This window comes from Pelophylax lessonae (genome assembly GCF_965119305.1).
Source record: "Pelophylax lessonae genome assembly, chromosome: 1".
Taxonomy (NCBI): domain Eukaryota; kingdom Metazoa; phylum Chordata; class Amphibia; order Anura; family Ranidae; genus Pelophylax; species Pelophylax lessonae.
In genome coordinates, this window is record NC_138768.1 from 376,201,232 (window position 1) to 376,222,874 (window position 21,643).

The 21,643-nt window shown below is 46.6% G+C and overlaps 1 protein-coding gene across 3 annotated transcripts in view; it reads left to right on the forward strand.

The window, feature by feature from the left end:
* Window positions 1-10,169, forward strand: part of SMARCA2 (SWI/SNF related BAF chromatin remodeling complex subunit ATPase 2) — a 300,239-nt gene extending 290,070 nt beyond the window's left edge. For all 3 annotated transcript variants that reach the window (XM_082242988.1, XM_082242989.1, XM_082242990.1), the window contains 2 exons: window positions 2,705-2,847; window positions 9,185-10,169. In XM_082242988.1, the coding sequence (XP_082099114.1) occupies window positions 2,705-2,847; window positions 9,185-9,220 (179 nt within the window). In that variant the 3' untranslated portion in view covers window positions 9,221-10,169. The remainder of the gene's footprint in view (window positions 1-2,704; window positions 2,848-9,184) is intronic.
* The last annotated feature ends 11,474 nt before the right edge of the window (window positions 10,170-21,643 follow it).

A 21,643-nucleotide genomic window follows, 5' to 3' on the forward strand; every position in this document is an offset into this window, starting at 1 on the left:
CTACAGCCCAGGACTGTCCTTCCAAACCTGGAACAATCCATTAGATTTTAAGCTCTTCTGAGCATTGCCCTCTTAATCCTCTTGTATTTTATTGTATTGTAACTGTATTGTCTCCCTGTTATATTGTAAAGCGCTGCGTAAACTGCTGGCGCTGTATAAATCCTGAATAATAATAATTAGCAAAATATTCTGAAGCATGGGGTAAACTGAGCATATATCTTCATGTTTCTATTTTTATCATTGATTGTAACACTGAAATCATTATTTATGCAGACATTTATATTGGGATTGTCACATAAATATATAGACAATGTACTTATTTATGGCCTCTGTGACCCTATAAAACCATTAGTATTGTTTTAGATAAGAATGATATAGCTGAAAATGTATTATTTACATACAGCCAATCTAAATTTAGCCATAGACATGAGGTGAGAGTTGCCTTTTTTGAACAGGTTTGGTGGTGATCATATCTCATGCAGTACAGAACACAGGCTGATTAGATACTAGCAAAGGTTTACTGGACACATCCTCTGGGTGTACCCTTAAAAGCAAACCCCACGCCTTAAAACCAAACCCCACTCCATGGGTCAACATTTTTGAAAAGTGTTTTCTATTTTTTTTATCCACTTCAGCCCCGGAGGGTTTACCCCCCTTCATGACCAGACCATTTTATGCAATACTGCATGGCGTTATTTTAACTGACAATTGCACGGTTGTGCAACAATGTACCCAAATAAAAATGTACGCCTTTTTTTCCCACAAGTAGAGCTTTCTTTCTGGTATTTGATCACCTCTTCGGTTTTTATTTTTTACGCTATAAACAAAAAAGACTGACCATTTTGAAAAAAAACGATTTTTTAACTTTTTTTCTATAAAACATATCCAATAAAAAAATGTAAAAACATTTAATTTCTTCATTAATTTAGGCCATGTATTCTGCTACGTTTTTTTGGTAAAAAATAAAAATCCTAATTTGTGTATATTGATTGGTTTGCACAAAAGTTATTGCGTCTACAAACTATGGCATAGATTTATGGAATTTTAATTGTGGACAAATCTGACACAAAGTTACACTTTTTGGGGACCAGTGACACTAATATAGTGATCAGTGCTAAAAGAAATTGCACTGTCACTGTACTAATGACACTGGCAGGGAAGGGGTTAAAATAAGGGGTGATCAAAAGGTTAAATGTATTCCCTGGGAATGCATCCGGACTGTGGGGGAGATGCTTTGACTGGGGGAAAGACAGAGATCCATGTTTCTGCTTAGCAGGAACACAAGATTTCCATCCTCCCTTCTCACACGTGGGGTGGCGGCACACATCAGGTCCACTGGACTCGCTGATTGGCTCCCGCTGTGTCCCGCCAGTGGTTCACGCGCCCCAGACCCAGTGCACCAAATGACATACAGGTATGTTGTTTCAAGCTGGAGAACCGCCCTGCCGCAGTATATCTGCGTGGGGCGGTCCAGAACTGGTTAAATAATAATTTGCTCTATTTATAATGTCTGGTGAATTCACCGACAAACTTGAATTTCACAAAAATTTAAAAAAGAAAATGGCCTCGGCCAAAGCCTCCCACATGAATTTGGGTACCAAAAACCATTGAGCAATCTATTTTTGGGCCTCTTGGAAGGCAAAGTTAAATTGTGCTCAGCTGTGTACCTCCTATTCCTCATTCTCTGTGTTAAAACAGGAATGTCCACCCAGGCGGTGTGATACTGTACACACAGCTCTAGTGCTGAAGGCAGGGCTGAGATCATGGTTTACACAGTGTAGAATCAAGTCTGGACTAATTTCTCCATTATGTGGACTAGGGACTACTGTGGCTGAGCTCACTGGCAGCATAGGATTCCCACCTTTTCTTCTTTTCATTCTAATTTAGTATTTTACTCCCCTAGCTTGTCCTATGTGGTTTGCTGTCCTTTTTCTGCTTTGTGTAGCAAAAAATATCCTGGGACTGGTGAGTGGCCAGTTTCTTGAACACTTTTTTGTGCATACCACTTGAAGTTTCCTCTTGTACCTAGGGATGCAATGGGGGCTTAGGAATTCTAATGTAGTTGGGCAGAACCACTTCGTAGCCACTTTTACGTACCAGTCCAGCACATAGAGAAGGACATTTATCTGCTGCTATTTAAGGAGAGGGAAAAGGCATGCAGTTGGATGCGGTGTGGAGGCATAGGGGCTGGGTCAACAGTTCCTGCCTTTGGTCAGAAGGAGCTTCTTGGAGAAAAAAAGTCACTGATCTTACTTTTTTTTTTTTTTTTTTTTTGTCACTGATCTTACAGCAGTACCAAGCCCAAGTGATTGTCCCTGTGTGTTATCCCTGTAATTACAGAAAAATACCTGTTCATGTGCCAGAAATGCACTCATCTCTTTAGTGTTTTTGGCTGATAACACAGCTTTTTTGTGTATTGAGGGTGTCCGCCTGCCCAATGTCTTTTGCTAAATTGATCAAACCATCACACTCTCAGAGCTCTACAACATAAAAAATCATTCTCTAGTCCGGGATGAAAACTAGAAGGGCTCCTTGAGATAACACAGGAAGCGTGCAGCGTTAATCTGACGTTAAGATCAACAGATATTTTTTCAACTTGGAAAAAAATGCTTTTTATGGTATATTATGGTATATTTAACAAACCAAAATGGAGCAATCAAGAGGGTTTGCATACACCTTAATTCCTTCTTTATTTTTTTTCTAGCAAAATCTGTGAAGGTAAAAATCAAGTTAAATAAAAAGGATGAAAAGAATCGAGACAAGGGAAAAGGGAAAAAGCGCCAGAGTCGAGGGAAAGCCAAACCAGTTGTCAGTGATTATGACAGTGATGAAGATCAAGATGATAATGTGAGTTGTAACAGTGAAATAACTCTTAACTGTGCATTCTGTATAGCACAGTTTGATAAAATGTAGACACAGAGTTTCACTCATCAAGGCTGTCATGCATAAGTCTGTGTAAAGGGTTGTCTTGTCTTATTTGGCCCTGCATTGGGGTTGCCACCTCATCCCTTTAAACCAGGACACATTAATTACACAGGTTCTGAGGCTAATATAATGTATATAAGACACTAAGTGAGTTTAATTACCACCTTAATCTGCCACAGAACCTGTGTAAACAACGTGTGTCCTGGTTTAAAGGGATTAGATGGCAACCCTACCCTGTGTGACAAACAGGCACTACTTGCAGTCTACGTGTGGTTTTGTGATGTGCTAGAAGCCATGTATGTTGGTGTATATCTGCAATGCTGGCCATGCATATATTGAACTAATCGTTGAATTAATCATTCTTTTCACTATTCTGATCAAATATACAAGTTATTAATCATTTTCCAATGTAAGTTCAGTTGCTTTAGTCCAATTTTGCATGATTTATACAAAAGTGAAAGTGATCATTTTGACTGGGAAATAACATCACATTACATTTCATCACGTGATATTCGCTAAATTTTTAGCCTGACAAACTTGACATTGAAGTGAATAAATGAATGCAGGTGAATTTATTGTATGTGTTGCATCACACTAGTGAGTTTTTTTATGCAATAGTGCATAAAATAAAAACTCATGTGTGTGTGTATAGTCAAGATAACGCTCGTCTGTGTTGTCTTGTGTATAGCATGTAACAGCTAACTACACAAATAGAATGCACAGTTATAGGGTCTATGGCTATGTGCACATAAATAGTACTCAAAATGCATGTGTTTGTGCTTCTGGAATGATACACAATAGAAGCACCTGTATTCCCAGGACCTAAGAAAGTGGTGTTTACTTCATGTAGACTAGCCTTGCATTTGTTTAATACAGTGCTATCTGGGTTCATGAATATGCCATTTTGCTGTATTTTCCATTTCTCTTTCATTCATTGACGGACACAGCTCCAGAATCTTCTTGACCATTGGGTTATGTTGCCCCTACAGGAGTAGGACACTAGGCAGGAAAAAGCTTTACCATGCCTATGGGGTAGTCCCAGGGGGTATACTCCCACTTCCTGCCATAGGCATTCAGTTTGTTTCTGCCTAGTCATGAGTAAGGACCTAGTTCCTTGCTGGGATTTCTGGTCCTAGCATTTTTTCCTTTTTTAAACTGATTTTTTTTTCCTCTTTGTATTTCTCACAGGAACAGACAATAATAAATCAACTGCTGGACTGGATATTCTAAATCCCTAGGTCTTCCCAGTCCGGCCAGCGAGCGCGTGCAGGCCTCAGCTCCACGCTAGGTCAGCCGCGACATAGCCCCACTGGACGGGGGGCTGGCCTGAGAGTTAAATGCCTCGCAAGGACGCATACGACCTGGTGGAAGCCTGAGTCGCAGCGTTCCTCCTGGCCAGCATCACCCCCATTCCGGTGGCAAGGTGATCTGTCCAGAGCAGTGCTCATCCAGTTCCACGTTATGGGAAGTAGTTATCCCCTCTTGAGGGTTTTGGGGTGAACGTGGGCACTTCCCTGGGACTAGGTTCCCCTCCTTCTCCCCAGCGTCTCTAGGCACACTGTGGGTCTTTTGTACCCCCTCACCCAGCCCCCCCCCCCCCTGGAGGTTGTGAGCTGGCTTTTACCATGTGCTCTGAAGGGGGGCTTGCTTTGGGGCTGCTGCTGGCCGTTTTTCTCCAGGTGCACACAGGCGGTTACAATAGGGTCCTTCATCACCCTGGGAGGGTAGTGACCTGGGGTCCTAAGGTCTCCCGGCTGTTGTGTTGCGCTGGGGGAGCGGATGGATTCGCGACCGTACCCAGACGAAAATTCAGGCCGTGGCTTGTGGCCTACCGGCTGGATGCTATTTTGGGTGGGCCCCACGGAGGATGGCTGGAACCACCACCCTCCATTTGGGCATCCACCCTCTCCCATGTTGTTCGTGGGCGGTTGGCTCCAGCGGGCTTCGCACCCAGTCGGCGGGGCCCCCTCAGAATTATAGACCGCGACATGCAGCCTACTGGGCCTTGCAGCTGAGTGGGCACCTCCGGGGGGTGTGGGGGCGGCCCACTGGAAGTGTCCTGTAGCCACCGCCTCCCCTTGGATGGGATCTGTGCGGCTGGGCCTTCACCTAAATTTATGCTGCAGCCTACTAGGCCCTGTGAAGGGACACTGTGGGACTGGTCACCTTTGTTTGATGACAGCATGCCGCCATTTTGCATAGGGCAACCCCCCCTTTAGCGCTGCGGACCCTCTGGGTACCTTGCCTGCACGTCCCTCTTTAAGGGGGCCATTTATTTTTATGCGGGCCTCTTTGGAGGGCGACCCCCCCCTTTTTGTTTTTTTGTGGGTTTCAGTAGGTGGCCCATTCACCTGTGTCTGAGGTGGGGGGATGTCTTCACTTCTTTCTGGACCCATGGACCTTCCTGTTTCAAGACAGATTGGTCCACGAGCTGATTCGGTCCGGCTACAAGATCGGGTTTCGATCTTGTCCTCCAGTGAGGTTCTTTCCTTCCAATCTGTGTTTGTCCTCAGACCGCATGCGGGGTCTCTTCGGGGTGGTGCAAGTCTTTCTACTACAAGGGATGATTGTTTCGGTTCCAAAATCAGAACATTTTCAAGGTTTCTAGTAAAACCTGTTTACAGTTCCCAGGAAGGAAGGCAGGATACCTCTAATCCTGGACCTCAAGGCTTTGAACAGCTTGTGCGGATACAGAAGTTTCAAATGTTGGCCATTCGTAGTAGTAGTATCATCCCCACATCAGGGACGCTTACCTTTATATTCCATCATATGTCGGTCATCAGCGTTTCCTCCGCTTGCCGTGGGTGAGGAGCATGCTCAATTCATGGCATTACCCTTTGAATGAAGACATTGTGTTGATTTCCCTGTGTCCCAGGATTAAACGTCTGAAAGTAATTGCCTTGCATGTCTTGGATGTTGTCCGGGCAATTGGGTTGTGCCTAGCAGCTATGAAGTCTTTTAGGAAGTCAGACTCTCTATTTGCGCTTACGGGCGGACCTCAGTAGGGGTTGTCCACTTCTTCTGCTACCATTTCCAGATAGATCAGACAGACTGTGGTTCAGGCCTATTGTATCAAGGGTCAGGTTCCTCCTTTCCTTGTTTAGGCACACTCTACTAGGGCACTTAGTGTCTCCTGGGCTTTCCGTCTTCAAGCGCCAGTGACGCAGGTTTTGCAAGGCGGCCACCTGGTAGTCGGTGCACACTTTTACAGAGTTTTTTGTAAAGTGGATGTGTTGGCATCTGCGGATGCTTCTTTTGGTCGCAAGCTTTTGTTTGCTGCTGTTTAGAGGACCTGGTCCTCTTTGAGGGTGTATTGTTTTTTCAGATGAGCTGCAGTTGTTTATGGTTGAGCTCCACGTTACCTGGTTGGCTATGGTTAGCCTTTGGAATTTTTTTTTGATGTTTTCCCACCCCTCATGTTTAACCACTTAAGCCCCAGCCCTATTTCGGACACTTATTGTTTACAAGTTAAAATCAGTATTTTTTCCTAGAAAACTACTTGGAACCCCCAAACATTATATATATTTTTTTAGCAAAGACTCTGGAGAATAAAATGTCAGTCATTGCAATATTTTTTGTCACGCGCTATTTGCGCAGCGGTCTTTAAAACGCCATTTTTTTGGAAAATTTTTGAAAAATCACATTTCACTGCATTTAAAAAATACTAAACAGTAAAGTTAGCCCATTTTTTTTGTATATTGTGAAAGATGATGTCACGCCGAGTAAATAGATACCCAACATGTTACGGTTTAAAATCGCGCACACCCGTGGGATGGCGACAAACTACGGTCAATAGAGATCTCAATAGGCGACGATTTCAATTTTTGTAACGGTTACCAGTTTAGAGTTAGCGTGTAGCTCTTTTTTTTTAATTATTACTCACGCTCTGGCGATCGCGGCGATACCTCACATGTGTGGTTTGAACAGCGATTTCATTCGCGGCTCGACTTCCGTATATGTTTTTTTTTCGTGCGCGAGCTAACGGTGACGGGGGGCGGCTAACATTTTTTTTTTTCCTATTTTTTTTATTTTTTTTTTTAACTTTATTACAGGTTTTAAATGTAAACATCCCTTGTGACACCAATATGCAGTGACAGGTACTCTTTATGGAGGGATCGAGGATCTAAAAGACCCTAAACCCCTCCACTACACTTCCATGTATGCAAAACGCCAAAAACTGCGTTTGTGCATACAGCCGTTTTTTAAATCTGCCGCCTTTTGCAGCAGAGTAACCTGGAAGTGACGTCATAGACGCCGCCTCCGGGTTACGTCATCGGAGACCCGATCGAAGCCGTTTTCCATCCAGCTGGCGGGTGCTCGGGGCTCCCGGTGGGACGGGAGCCCCGAGCAAAGTAGCGAAGGAGGGGGGGGCGTCCCCTCCCGCTCACCCGGGTAACGATTGAGCGGCTCTCGAGCCGCATCGGTCGTTACTGACGGAAAGCTGACCGTCGGCTGTTAACCACGGTACCGGGATGGTGCCTCTAGCTAGAGGCATCATCCCGGTATAACACCGCAAAGTCTGCCGACGTAGATCTACGTCAGTTTGCGGTAAGTGGTTAACACTGCTTTGGGGCGTCCCAATGAATAATAAGGAGCTGTGTCTGTCAATGAACGAAAGAGAAAATGGGATTTTTGACTTAACGTAAAATCCATTTCTCTGATGTCCATTGATGGACACAACACCCACCCCTCTGTGGAGTTGGCTTTCTTCTGACACTGCTTGTAACAAAACTGAGTGCCTATAGAACAATGGTTAAGAAGAATTAGGAGCTGTGTCTGTCAATGAACAAAAATGGATTTTACGGTAAGTCAAAAATATTATTTTTTCATTGGCAATCAAAGGGTAAAAGCAACTCACAGCTGAACTTTTTATAACTTGCCACTCCTCAATGAATCAGTGGTCCTAACTTTGATGAAGGTGAATACATTTTTAAAGGGCTAAATTTGTCTTCTAATGACATAATTTAATTCCAGAAAAAAAAAAAATTATAAACTCTGGTAATTAGCAATTATATCAGCTAAAGTTCTTAAACCGGTTGAGAGCCACAAGGGACAAAAGAGGCTGCATGTGGCCCCAGAAACACCATTCATGTCTACCTTAAATTAACCATAACATTTATGTTGCTATCCTAATTACCATTACCTAAGCATAAATGTTGTAACTTCCTAAAGCCTTGTTTTTTTTTTTTTTTGTTTTTTTGCATAAGGGACAGTGCTACAGTCATTGAGACGTGTCCCTTGAGCTAGTGCAGCTTTTCTTGTTGAAATACTTATTCCTCTGCCCCAACCCCATCCCTTTCTCCCCTCATAACCCTTCAGTGGTAACCTGTCATAATCACTCATCAAAAGTGCCGATTATGCCCAAACAAACTGGTGAATGAATGGTCCCTTTTTCATTGATGGAAACTCTAGTAGACATAGAGGAGAGAGCAGGCATAGTCGGCACTCTTGACAAATCCATGTGAAAGCTACAGTGGCTGCATTTTCCTCTGCAGCACCAGAAGGTTACCGTTTCGGTAGATATGGGTGGGATTGGGGGGCAGTGGACTTAAGATTTCATCAAGACAAACAGTCACCAGCACAAGAGACACTTTTCATTGATTCTAAGTCCTATCCTTTGTGCTAAATAACAAAAATAAAAAAATGTAGGCTTTAATTGCTTTGTGCCTCCCGTCACATTGAATAGAAATAGGTAAAGCCAGTTCCTAAGTCTCTCTGGATCCAATGACAACATCCCTCCTTTCCTAATTGGCCAGTAAAAATCAAATCATTCCATAAAAAAAAATAATTATGCAAGCCAATGGGGGAAATGAGTGATCACATGAAGTAATAGTTTGTTTTTTGCACAGTTGCTATGTGAAATTGCTATAGAGCTGTGATGTGAGCGAGACAATAACGGGCTTACAACAGCCTCTATACACGGGTACTGTTGAAAAGTGGTAGAAGTCCCTTTTAACCAAAAAAGCTCACTAAATACTGTACACCAGTGAAAAACTTTAATGATGGTTACAATAAATTTTTTGCAGTCATTCATACAAAAATCCACATCACACCAAAAGGTTTACACATTTTTCCTCACCACTGTATTGAATATTAATGTTGACACGATTGGACTTGCAGGAAATGTGGTATTTTAATAAAGATCAAAAAATTGCTGCATGTCTCCTCTCTGCATTGTATTGTTTGACATGTAGTGTTTTTCTTGCTTTTCTGCTGATTTCTGCTTTCTAATAGTTATTTTCTATGTTTCTTCTTACAGGATCAATCTGACATGACCGGAAGCGATGATGAGTGATATACAAATAACCTGTTTTCTGGACGAAGTTTGTCATTTTCTAGTTTCAACTCATCCAATGGTTTTTTTTTCTAATAAAAATGAGAAAATACACAATGGGGTTGTATCACTACTCATCTAGAAGGAACGTTAGACTAGTGTCAGACATACATGATCTCATCGTGTACAAAAAAAAAAAGTTTTTTGTAACATTGTCACCAAAATGGACCTGCAATATGAAGCAAGTGTCACATTTTGAAAGGAAAACTGTGGATTGTTAGTACATTTCTGTAGGTGGACGTTTAGCTGGGTCCCCTGTGCCTGGTTTCCTATGCTATGGCGCAGCTTACATCAGTGCAAAGCTGAAAAACAATTTTTGTAGCAACATGAACTGGGGCAAACTGATACAAGCAACTGGTTATTTTATTTTTCATCAGGCAATTTTATCAAGTTTTATGTTGCTGTGGTTCAGTATTTTTATTTTTTATTTCTTTAATTTTTATGATTGTGGTACATATATGCAACTCTCATGTGCTGATTAACCTTTTTGCTGCTGGAAGGGCCTACAGTATCTCGCTTTCCATGCTATGGCTCTGCTAGCGCATAAAGTGTTAATTTGCTGTTGTTCTTTTCCTAATGTTTCCTCTCCCAGCCTCTTGTTTTTCCCCACTTTAAACAGAGTTCTAAACTTATAAACTATATGGTTAAAGTAATGTTCTTTTTTTTTTTTTTTCTATTACAATTTCTATTTGTTATGAAGAAGTTTGGTTAAACATGTTAATTGTTGCAAACTATATATAGTATGATGGAATGCTTATTTCTCCCTTTCTCCTTTTTCTTCAAACTTTGTTACCAATGTGGATAATCAGCTTTTCCCTGAAGTGTACTTAATCTTTGCTTTCTTTGCACAATGTCTTTGGTTGCAATTCATAAGCCTGAGGCAAATAAAATCCCAGCAATTTTGAGAAAATTGTGGTTTCATATTGAGTATCGCTTTCACTGTAATCTATTCTTAAATTTTACCGGGGATCGGCAACCTGTGACTGGTAGATCGTGGTCTGGGCTTGCTGACCCACCATCCAAGTGAATCAAACAGAGTGCAAAGTAGAGGGACTACTTGTAAAGTTGGAGCTGTAGTAGGGAGAGTGCAAAGCAGAGGGACTACTTGTAAAGTTGGAGCTGTAGTAGGGAGAGTGCAAAGCAGAGGGACTACTTGTAAAGTTGGAGCTGTAGTAGGGAGCAAGAGCCACATAAGCCGATGCCTCCTCTGTAGTGCCAGCTCCTGTCCCATGCGAAGTGATCCCAACTGCACTCCACCTCTTATCCCGGCTAGCAGTCTCCAGAGTGGTACCTGCAGCAGGAAAGAAGAGTCCTTCAAGTCAATGTGAAGCAATACACTGGGCATAATAGTATAGTGGTTTACCTGCACCGCAGGTGCAACTCAGTGCATTTGTTACTTTCCTGGGTTAGCTGTGCTTTGCCATAGACTTCTATTAAATCCTGCAGGTGTGGTACACTTTCTAAAAGTGCACCAAAGTTCCTGCATTTAGAAAGTGCACCAAACCCCCCGGATATAATAGAAGTCTATGGGTAAGCGCAGTAAACCCACAGGAAAGCTGCAGATACACTGCACCTGCAGTGTGGGTAAACCGCAGCACATCAGTGTGAAAGCAGCCTTATAGGGGGCTCAGAACAGTAAGGGTTCATAAAGATTTGCAGTTTTGGGGGGGTGGTAAAATCCCATAGTTAAGACATGTTTTTACCAACCTCGCCCCAACCACACCCCCTTTAGCTTCAGTGGCCAGGGGTGTACACATGCTGCAACAGGAGTTATACGCCCTGTCATGGTTGGTGGGTGTTACACCTGCCAAGCATGACCCATTCAAGTGAATGAGGCCACTTTGCAAGTGCCCTGCTACCTTGTGCAGTACAGCAAAGAAGGGGTTAAAGCAGGCAGCGTTATGTTGCTTTCCCTCCACTTGCTTTAACCCCTTGGACCCCGCAATAGGATGCGGTTGCAGGGCACTTACAAAGTGGCCTTATTTACTTGAATGAGCCGCGATTGCTAGGCGGTAGCACACACCAAAATCAACAGGGGATTTAATTCCTGTTGCTGCATGTGTACACTTTTAATTTTGTTGCTGCCTTAGCAGCTAAAGGGATAGGGATTTAGGGCGGTAAACTCAACTGCAGCTTTTACCACCCCCAACTTTGTGTGATCAAGCTCTATGGGTGCCACTGTGGAATGCAACTATGAGTTCATTCACAAGTGCAGCTCCACTAAAAAGCGATCCAAGTGCGTATGACAGGTGGTGACTAGGCAATATGTTGCCTTCTCACCATCTGATGTAAACCTATGATTGCCTTGCAGTGCACATGATTGCGACAATTTACTATGGCAATTTACTACGGCAATTAGAGTTTTAAATCAGGTGTGAGGAGGTAACACTGTGCCCAGTGATCTTTGACTTCTCCCATGTTGTTCAGGTAGATCTCCACCTCTAAGTTTGCCTACCCCTGTATTAGATTGTAAGATTTTGAGGCACATTGAGGACAGATTTTTGAGCAGTTCAATGTCCTGTCTAGTAGTACAATGTTCTCACTATATTTAAAAAAAAAAAAAAAAAAAAAAAAGGGAAAGGTCAGTGAATTGCCCCATTTGTCATAATAAGCAGAATTGGGATACTTTTTTCAGCACCATTCTGCCTTCAGCCCTTAACAGCCGCAGTTACCACTTCTTCAACCAGACACAGCAAGTATTTTAACACGTCTACAAGGTTGACTTGCTACATAAATTTTCTGGAATTGGCTGACACTTCTCTCACCTGGGTGGCAGCTGGGTTTACATACTTCAACTCTCCGCTAGCCATGGCCTCATGCAGGCAGGAAAGTTGGGAGAAGGAGAATGTGGTGGATTCTTAATGTGGACGTTTGCACATGTACTAAAAAGTACACCAAAGTGCTCACCACATTGCAGTATATTAAGTGGTCTTTAGGCTCCTTATACCCCCTTCAAAGCTGTGAAATCCTCACATATATGTACAGCAGCGATCTTCACTGCAGCATGAAGAGCTTTTTGGCATGTGAGATATTTGCCAAATTTCTTATGCCCTGATGTTAAGTTGTCATTGCGATAAAAGCGTTGGGTATTCTCACTTTTCTCCTCCTCGCGTTTCCTTATCTCCCAACAGCCTGCTCCATTCCTGAAATCAGTGAGGTCCAAGAGTGCCAATTGTAACCTGACACCCCCCCCCCCCCCCCAACAGTAAATTGAGTGATGGGGTAATTTGTGCAAACACCTTGGACCTAGCCCCTCACTGAGATTCAGAATAGAGTTGGGATATAAGGCTGAGGCAGATAAGCAGTGTGTATATATGAGCAAGTTGGGGAAGAGAAGCCGGCAACCGAGCAGACGGAAAGAAGGATGAACACTGCCAGAATTTCACTGAAAATGACAGCTGCACCAGGAGAGACAGGTAAAGAGTTGTGTACGGATGTGGCAGCCATGAAAGGAGCACATAGAAGGTGATGGGAGTAGTTAGAGGTTGCAACACAGGGGGTTGCAGAGAGCAGAAAAGAAAGGTAGGCTGATTTATTAGCATGTAGCTCACATAGCCTGTCCTCTATTGTTTACAACTGTTCAGCTTTTATGTGAGCAGGGAAAAGAGTGCCCCAGCAGGACAGTTGGAGATTTTTTTTTTTTTTTTGGCCGTTACTGCTGGAGCTGAATGATACAATATGCATGTGCGGGATTGTGGGCAGATGAATCCACCAGGAAGAGCAGTGACCTGGAACAGGAACAGTAAAAAATGACAGGACCCTCTCATGCAGAGTATTGTAAAACTTTAGTGGACTTTAGTGAGAACATGTACTTTTCATTTCTGAATAGATTAACATTTGTTGGGGGGGTTACAGTTCGGTTTTAAATCCCTCTATCAGGTAGGGAGAACCCCTCCGGTTGCATCCCATAAAAGTCAGAGTAACTCTGATTCCCTGCCCTATCTGGTATTTCCACTGTTTCAGGGACAAAATCCGCCACCTAATTTGCATCAAAGGGGACATTTTCTGCAGCCATTTCTGGACTGTGTGAACAGCTCTAAGGGGTTTTCTCTGGGACACAAATGTGGGCGCTCTCCTTCCCCTTTATGAAACAACTAAAATATGGTGCTAGGATGTAACCATCACCCCTGGAATATAGCACAAATAATACCCTCTAAACCAGCATAGGGGTACTATTGTAGGCTACCTAAATACACAATTGTTGTCAAAAAATATACCATTTTATTTTACAAGAATATTTATTCTTTTATATATTCAGGTGTAGCACCCTACAGGTAGGTGCTAGGTAAATGTATAGTGGGCCTTGTCTGCCTAATAGCAGGGCTGTGATTTATTTAGCTAGGATGTCAGGGCTTCCAAATGTGCCTGCTGAGGGGAGAAGTATCCCCACTGGCTCCTGTGAGAGGCTTCTCGTAGGGAAGTCTGGGAGGCCTAATCGGGGGACACATCCCAGCTTGTTACTACCCCAGAAGGCAGATTATGCTGCAAGGGATTCTGGGAGTGGGTATAAGTTTGGGGGAAAGTGCGTGGCATGGTGTCTTTGGCGGGAGCAGAGTCCCAGGAAGGAGAGTGCGGCTGTCTTTCCTCCTGTCAGAGGGAGGTGGATGTCTCGGGGTGTTGCCTGAGTGTCCAGAGAGTGCTGAGTTGAGCTGAGAGGATCCGGTGTGCAGGGGTCCAGTCCCAGGAAAGCCTACACAGGTCGTGAGTACTGAGGATTGCTCCTGGGGGGTCTGCCTGAAGTTGGAGGGGACCACTCCGGAAGAGGTTCTGGGATCCAGTGTCAGCTAGCTGTAAAGGGGGTACCTAGGTTGAGGACCCTGAAGCTACAGAGGGGGGTACCTAGTCAGTGGACCCTGAAGAGTTTGAGGTCAAAGGGAGCACCTGCAGTTTGGGCCCTGAATTGTACAGAGCGTGCCAATTACAGTGACAGCTATACAGAGTTCTACTGCTACTACTACCTCAAGCTGTTCCAGGCGGGGGAAAGTATTCAGTGACTTTCACAGTACAACAGTGTCAGGAGTTCTACAGTTCTCAGTCTTGGATCTTCTGTACTTTAAGCACTTCCTCTGTTCTCAGTGTCAGCGAGCGTTGGCTGGCACCGACTGGCGTCACGGAAGCGCCAACGGGCATTTCAGAAGTAAAGCCCCAATTGTAATTAGTTCAAGCCTCAAGGAGTATCCCACGTATTCCCTTCTCCCATCCCCTTTATTCCAATAAAAACCACAAACAAAGATGCCTGAGTTGTCGCTGCTTCAGTTGTTACACCCAGGGTCACAGCTCACATGGGCTGGAGAGATTACCGGTACCAATGGCAGACCCACATCAGGCCATAGGCCTGGAAACCTTGCTACATAAGAATATACAGTATATTCCCATTTTGAGGGAGAATGAGGTGTCAAATTAAACTCCACTGTGTACAACCCAGAAGGAATCTCAGGGTCCAGGGCTCTCAGACACAGAGGACCACAGTGAGCTTTCTAGCCGATGTGTGGTGCTCTGCAATCTGACTGCACAAAAAGTAGTACATGCATTACTATTGAAAATCGTGCTGCACCAAATCGCATTGTACTGCAGTACCATGCCATCTTGTGCCCGCAAACACTGCATTTGCAATCTGCGTTTGGGGTGCCATTACTCATGTATTGGCACTCGCAGCAGTTCATAAAGGCAGTGCGTTTTGACTGCAGTGCTGAAACCCCGTGTAGCGCCACCCCCGAAGGAGCCACTTGGTAATTTAGGGTTCTTTGTTCCACGCCTCGACTCCAAGAACAATCAAAGCCCCTCTGACATAGCTTCTGCGAGCACAAGTAACACCAAAAATGTAAACTACCCTTCACCTAGCTGTGAGGTATTGCCAGTAGAAAAAAATCACACACACACACCAGGTTAGGGATAACTTGCTTAATCTATTAATGCAGATCAGCATAAATGGCCATTTCAACAGAGTTAAACAGATTAGGCAAATCCAGACACAGGCTGCTAGACAGGGTAAAAGCATTATACCCACGTAGAAAAGGGTAAAGGGAAAAAAAAAGAACAGTACACTTCTATATCATTAGCTAAAAGCAATAAATGATAACTCTAAATGCATTCAGAATGATAGCAGCTTTATACTGGTTCTGAGTGCACTAAAATGAATAGACGGGGGGGCAGGATACCACCTTAACTGGCCAGCAGATAGAGCTTTGAGGTAGTTACAACTAGGGGCAGTCCTTAGTCCTAGGTTTCATTTGGAGCTCATTGGTGTGGGTTGCGGCCGTCAGTAAGACCAGCAGGCAGTATTAGAGCTATGGGGTCACTGGTTAAGTAGCTCCTAGTTGCTTTAAACCCTGGCAGCGGTAGCAAGTAGTGGCCGCAGGGCCCGCTCACCAGTCCCGGTAACACTGTGTTAGTTGTCCCTCTGATCATGCATCCACTCGCTTAGGTTGCTTAGGGTGACTGGCAGGCAGCATGGCAAAGACAGCATCCCGGCAATGACTCTGTCAATCTGAGTTTTCCAGTCCCAGAACCTCTCACCACAATGGCTCAGATAACTCGCTGCAGACTCAGGAGATCCCCCAAATAGCTGGGGGTTTCTGCTGACTCAGTCTCTCTGGCTGACAATCTTGGGCAGTTTTTCTCTCCTCCCTCTCTCTGCACTATCCTGTCCGAGCCTTTTTTTTTATTTTTTTCCCGGGATCCTAGTCTCTCTTCCTCTCCCCTCCCCTAAAATTGGCACTGCTCAAACTGAGATCAGCATTTTAAAAATAGAAAAGGCTATTTATCAAATTTAAAGTTGTTCACCCTAATATAGTCCAAACTGTACTTTTTAGTTTACCACATCAAGCAGGTAGATCCTTCTGCCATAGAAGTATCACTGTAAAAAAAGATATATTGTAGTATTAAAGATACAGTAATATTGCAGCAGTGTTGTCTTTTAAAAATCCATATTTCTCTTACGTCCTCCGACAGTCGCCGCCTCTTCATATTCGTCACATATGGGGTATTAGACTTTGCTCCGAAGGAGTAGCTAGGCAACAGAATATGTTAATAAAGCTTTTAACATATCCAACATATCCCACCCTCAAGGGGTGGTCCCCTCAGTCAATACCCTCCTACTTCCTGCAACCATATCTCAGTTTTAATGTCTAGCTTGTCAGGAGTGGCTGGCTCTCTCTGTGCTGGGACTTTATGTCCCAGACTCTTTCTTCTTTTTAATATTTTGTTTTGAGTTTTTCTCTCTACCTTTACTTAGCTGTTGTTTTATCAGCGTTAGTTAGTTCTTCGGACGAAGAGGATCATGCGGACTGGGTCTCGGGCTGATCCCCCTGGTCGCAGGTCGTGGGTCAGTGGCTTCCCAGTCTGCCATCGAGCGTTCAGCCAGGTAACGCTCCTGGCATAGTGAACGACCCATCCCTGTTCGGTGCAGGGATGCTTGGTGAGGTGGCTACCTCACTGGACGCTGTGCGGTTTCTTAACCCACGTTCGGAGCGTCTTGTATGCGACTCTCCCTGCCTCATGTGTAGCGGCTTGTTCGCCTGTGCGGGTCCCCCACACCGTGGTGAGGTAAGTGTATTTATGTGGGGACCTGTCTGTCTGGAGGGGTGTCAGTCTGGGACTGTGTAACCTGTCTCTATGCACACTGTTTGTCTCCCTATCTCTCGGCTGCATGCTGTGGGCTGCAAGGGGGGGGGGGGGAGTTGTGTGGCACTATGAGTGTCAGCATGATCAGTGTGGAAAGCTGTGTGCTGTGGGGCATGTTTTATGGCATGTTTGGGCACTTACAGCGATCGCTGCGGCGATCGGTTCTGTTTTTTTACATACAGACATGTGTGCATTACTGCACTGTGGAGCGACGGTTTCGGCGCCAAAAGACGCCATTTTGCCTGCCCTCGCTCCGGCCGCATGTTTTACATGCATGGCGGCCATTTTCTTGTAGCCTCCATAGGTTTACATAGAGCGCCCTAGCAGCATCACTTCCTCTTCCCAGGAACACCGATCGAGGCAGCAGCAGCGGCGAGGGTCTCCTCAGGTTTTATCCTTCTGTTTCTTGCTATCCATTGCCTGTGTTCAGTTTACATATCCCTGTGGGGGTCTCATTGTGCTTAGTGTGACGCGGTGGGCTGCGCTTGCCGCGCTTGCTGAAAGGGGCAGTTAACCCTTGGTTGTCTGGCATTACAGGGGCAATGGATTCTCAGGAGGGCAAATTTCCTACAGTATTGGTGGAAAGCCAGGGGACCGCTGCTTCCCCCCCAGGGGGGGATTTAGCCACTATTGTGGCTGGCCTTGCTGCTCAGGTGCAAATGCTGGTGGCTGCTCAATCTACCAAAAGGCCCAGAGTTGTGCTCTCCTCTGATTCTGAGGGTGAAGGTGATGGGGCTGTTCTAGCTGGGGCTTCCCTATCGGGGTCCCGCTCCTCTCTTGATCTAGTGGGGTCTGAGGTGGAGGCTGAAGTTGAGGGGGTTGATAATTCTCCCCCTGGCTCGCCTGAAGAGCTTGCAATCATGGATGAGTTGATTGCTTCTATTAAGCAAACGCTACGTTTGCAGGACGAAGTGTGTCCCCCCGCTGCCTTGGCGGCTTATGGGACGCAGAGGAAACGCAGGACGCCACAGGTTTTCCCCTGCAATGCTGATTTTCAGCGCGCTGTTAAGGATCAATGGCGCGATCTGCGCAAACCTTTTGCGGTACCAAGTAGATTCAAGCTGCGTTATCCTTTTTCACCTGCCACTGATGAAAGGTGGTGCGTGCCTCCACCAGTGGATCATGCGATTGCGGTTTTGAACAAGGCCACTGCGATTCCTGCAGAGGGTTCACCCATTTTCCGTGATGCCACAGATAGGAGACTGGAGTCTCTGGCCCGTCATACGTATTCTGTTACGGGTTCTATGCTTAAAGCTCTGTTTGCTTCTCTCATGGCGGCCCAGGCGATCGCAAGTTGGACGCAGATGCTTAGGCGCGTCTTGGTGGCCGACTCGGCCTCGCCGGCGACCCTGGATATGGTGGATCAGATCCACCAGGGTGTCATGTATCTGTGTGATGCGGACCTGGACCTGATTCCGTTGGCTGCATGGGTGCACAGTGTGGCGGTGTTGTCTCGCCGCCTAGTTTGGTTAAAATGTTGGTCGGTGGACCAATCTTCGCGTAAGACCTTAGCCAATCTGCCTTATGATGGGTCTCGCCTTTTTGGGGAGTCCCTGGATTTGTTGATTAAGGGAATCACCGGGGGTAAGAGCACTCTCTTGCCCCATTTCCCCAAGGCTAAGGGGGCTTCTGGGAAGAAGCATGCTAATTTTCGGCCCCCTCAGGGGTCCTTTCGTGCCTTTCGGCCGCACTACAAGGGCAAGCCGTTCAAAGGTCAAGGCTCTCAGAAGAAGCCCTGGTCTGGTAAGCAGAAGTCCGGCCAATCCGGACCTGCAGCCCATAACAGTTCGGCCTGAAGGGGCGCCCTCACCCAGTTTTGGGGTGGGGGGACGCTTGCTCGGTTTTCTTCAGCCCTGGTTGGCCCGTATGCGGGACAGATGGGTTCAGGAAATCGTTCGGTCTGGTTACAAGATCGAGTTTCTCTCTCGGCCGGAGAGCAGATTTTTTCCTTCAAATCTTCAACTGTCTCCGGAGCGCCTGCGGGACCTACACCTGGCGGTGCAGGACCTGAGGGCTCAGGGAGTGGTGGTTCCGGTGCCTCATCGGGACAGATTTCGGGGGTTTTATTCAAACCTGTTCACCGTGCCCAGGAAGGAGGGCAAGGTTCGTCCGATTCTGGACTTGAAGGCTCTGAACTGCTCTGTGCGGGTTCGCAAGTTCCGCATGGAATCCCTGCGGTCGGTGGTGGCTGCCCTGGTTCCGGGGGAATTCATGGCCTCCATCGATTTGAAGGATGCGTATCTTCACATCCCCATCTTCGAGGGTCACCAGAGGTACCTTCGATTTGCCATTGCGGAGGATCACTACCAGTTCGTGGCGTTGCCTTTTGGCCTCGCCTCGGCTCCGCGGGTCTTCACCAAGGTGCTTGCACCGGTTCTGGCATTATTGAGGGCCCAGGGCATTTCTGTCCTGGGGTATCTGGACGACATTCTGGTTCGGTCTGCGACCAGCCAGGGTCTGGAGCAGGACCTGTCTGTCACGATGCAAACTCTGCAGGAGTTTGGTTGGACGATAAATTTTCCAAAGTCGGCACTGAGTCCGTCTGTTCGTCTTCCCTACCTGGGAATGATTTTGGACTCGGTGCAGGCGAAGGTCTTCCTGCCGGACGACAAACTCAGAACTCTTCAGGAGGAAGTCAGGTCCCTCCGGGATGTTCCGCAATCGTCTCTACGGACGTGCATGAGATGTCTGGGATTGATGGTCTCGGCCTTCGAGGCGATTCCCTTCGCCCAGTTTCACACGCGGGGTCTCCAAGCGGAGATCCTGTCCAAGTGGGACGGGCGACCTCAATCTCTGGATCTTCAGATCTCGTTGAGTCATCGCACCAGAAAAGACCTTCTGTGGTGGCTCCAGTCCCCGATGGTGTCTGGGGGCAAGTCGTTTCGTCCTATCTCGTGGACGGTAATCACCACGGATGCCAGCCTGTCGGGCTGGGGTGGTGTTCTGGGCGTTCTGTCCGCCCAGGGAACTTGGTCGGAGGGGGAGTCCTCCCTTCCGATCAACATTCTGGAATTGCGTGCGATAAGTCTCTGTCTTCGTCGCTGGACGGACCGGCTGCAGGGCTGCCCGGTTCGGGTGCAGACGGACAATGCCACGGCGGTGGCCTACATCAACCACCAAGGGGGCACCAGGAGTGCCCGAGCGGCTCGGGAAGTGGCCGACATTCTGTCTTGGGCCGAGACCCATGTCCCGGCGATAACGGCGGTTCACATTCCGGGGGTGGAGAACTGGCAGGCGGACTATCTGAGTCGCCAGACCCTGGATCAGGGGGAATGGTCTCTCCACCCGGCTGTCTTCCAGATGTTGTGCGCGAAGTGGGGTCTTCCAGATGTGGACCTGTTCGCGTCACGTCTCAACAACAAGGTGAGGAGGTTCGTGGCACGGACGCGCGACCCTCGGGCAGACGCGTCGGACGCGTTAGTGGCCCCGTGGCATCAGTACAGACTGATGTATGCGTTTCCACCGATCCAGTTGCTGTCCAGGTTCCTTCGCAGGTTTCAATCGGAACGCAACACGGTGATTCTTGTGGCACCGGACTGGCCTCGCCGGTCCTGGTACGCAGACCTCGTGAATCTGGCGGTCGACGCCCCGTGGCGTCTGCCTCTTCGAGACGATCTACTGTCTCAAGGACCGATATACCATCCTGCTTTACAGTCGCTGGCTTTGACGGCCTGGCTGTTGAAACCGAGGTCCTGACGGAGAGGGGTCTCTCTCCGGAGGTTGTTCATACTTTAATCAACGCGAGGAAGTCTTCCTCTGGGAAGGTTTACTACCGTACTTGGAAGGCCTATTTTGCCTGGTGTGAGTCCAGGGGGTTTTCACCCCGCACGTACTCGGTGTCCCGTGTGCTGTCTTTCCTTCAAGCGGGTGTTGATCAGCGCTTGGCGCTGGCTACGATAAAGGGTCAGGTGTCTGCTCTGGCCGTTCTGTTTCAACGTCCCGTGGCATCCAACCTTTTGGTTGGCACCTTTATTCAGGGTGTGCGGCATCTGGTTCCTCCTAGGAGGGATCCTCTGCCCCCTTGGGACTTGAATCTGTGTTACAACGTGCTCCTTTTGAACAGATCAGGGAGATCTCGTTGTCTATGTTATCCAAAAAGGTCGCCTTTTTGGTGGCGATCACTTCGGCTCGCAGAGTGTCGGAACTGGCGGCTTTGTCCTGCAAGTCTCCGTACTTGGTTATTCATTTGGATAAGGTGGTCTTGCGACCTAATCCTTCCTTTCTTCCGAAACGTGTTTCGGAATTCCATCTTAATGAGGACATTGTCTTGCCTTCGTTGTGCACGAAGCCTAAACATCCGCAGGAGGTGAGATTGCACTCTTTGGATGTTGTTCGGGCGATCAGGGTTTACCTTCGATCGACTGAGTCTTTTCGTAAAACGGACTCCTTGTTTGTTCTTCCAGAGGGTCCTCGGAAGGGCATGGCGGCTTCGGCCTCTACCATCGCTAAATGGATCAGACAGACCATTGAACAGGCCTATGCCTTGCAGGGGAAGGTTCCCCCTGTGCCTGTGAAGGCGCACTCTACTAGATCTGAGTACGTCTTGGGCCTGTCGTCATGGGGCTTCTGTAGCCCAGGTGTGTAAGGCGGCGACTTGGTCGACCGTGCACACTTTCACAAAATTCTACAAAGTAGATGTTCGGGCATCGGCGGATGCTTCCTTTGGCCGCAAGGTTCTTAGGCGGCTGTTCCCTAGGGTCCCTTGTTGGGGACTCCTGGCTGTTGGGATAAGTTTTGTATCCCCTGGTTTTTGCCTTTTCC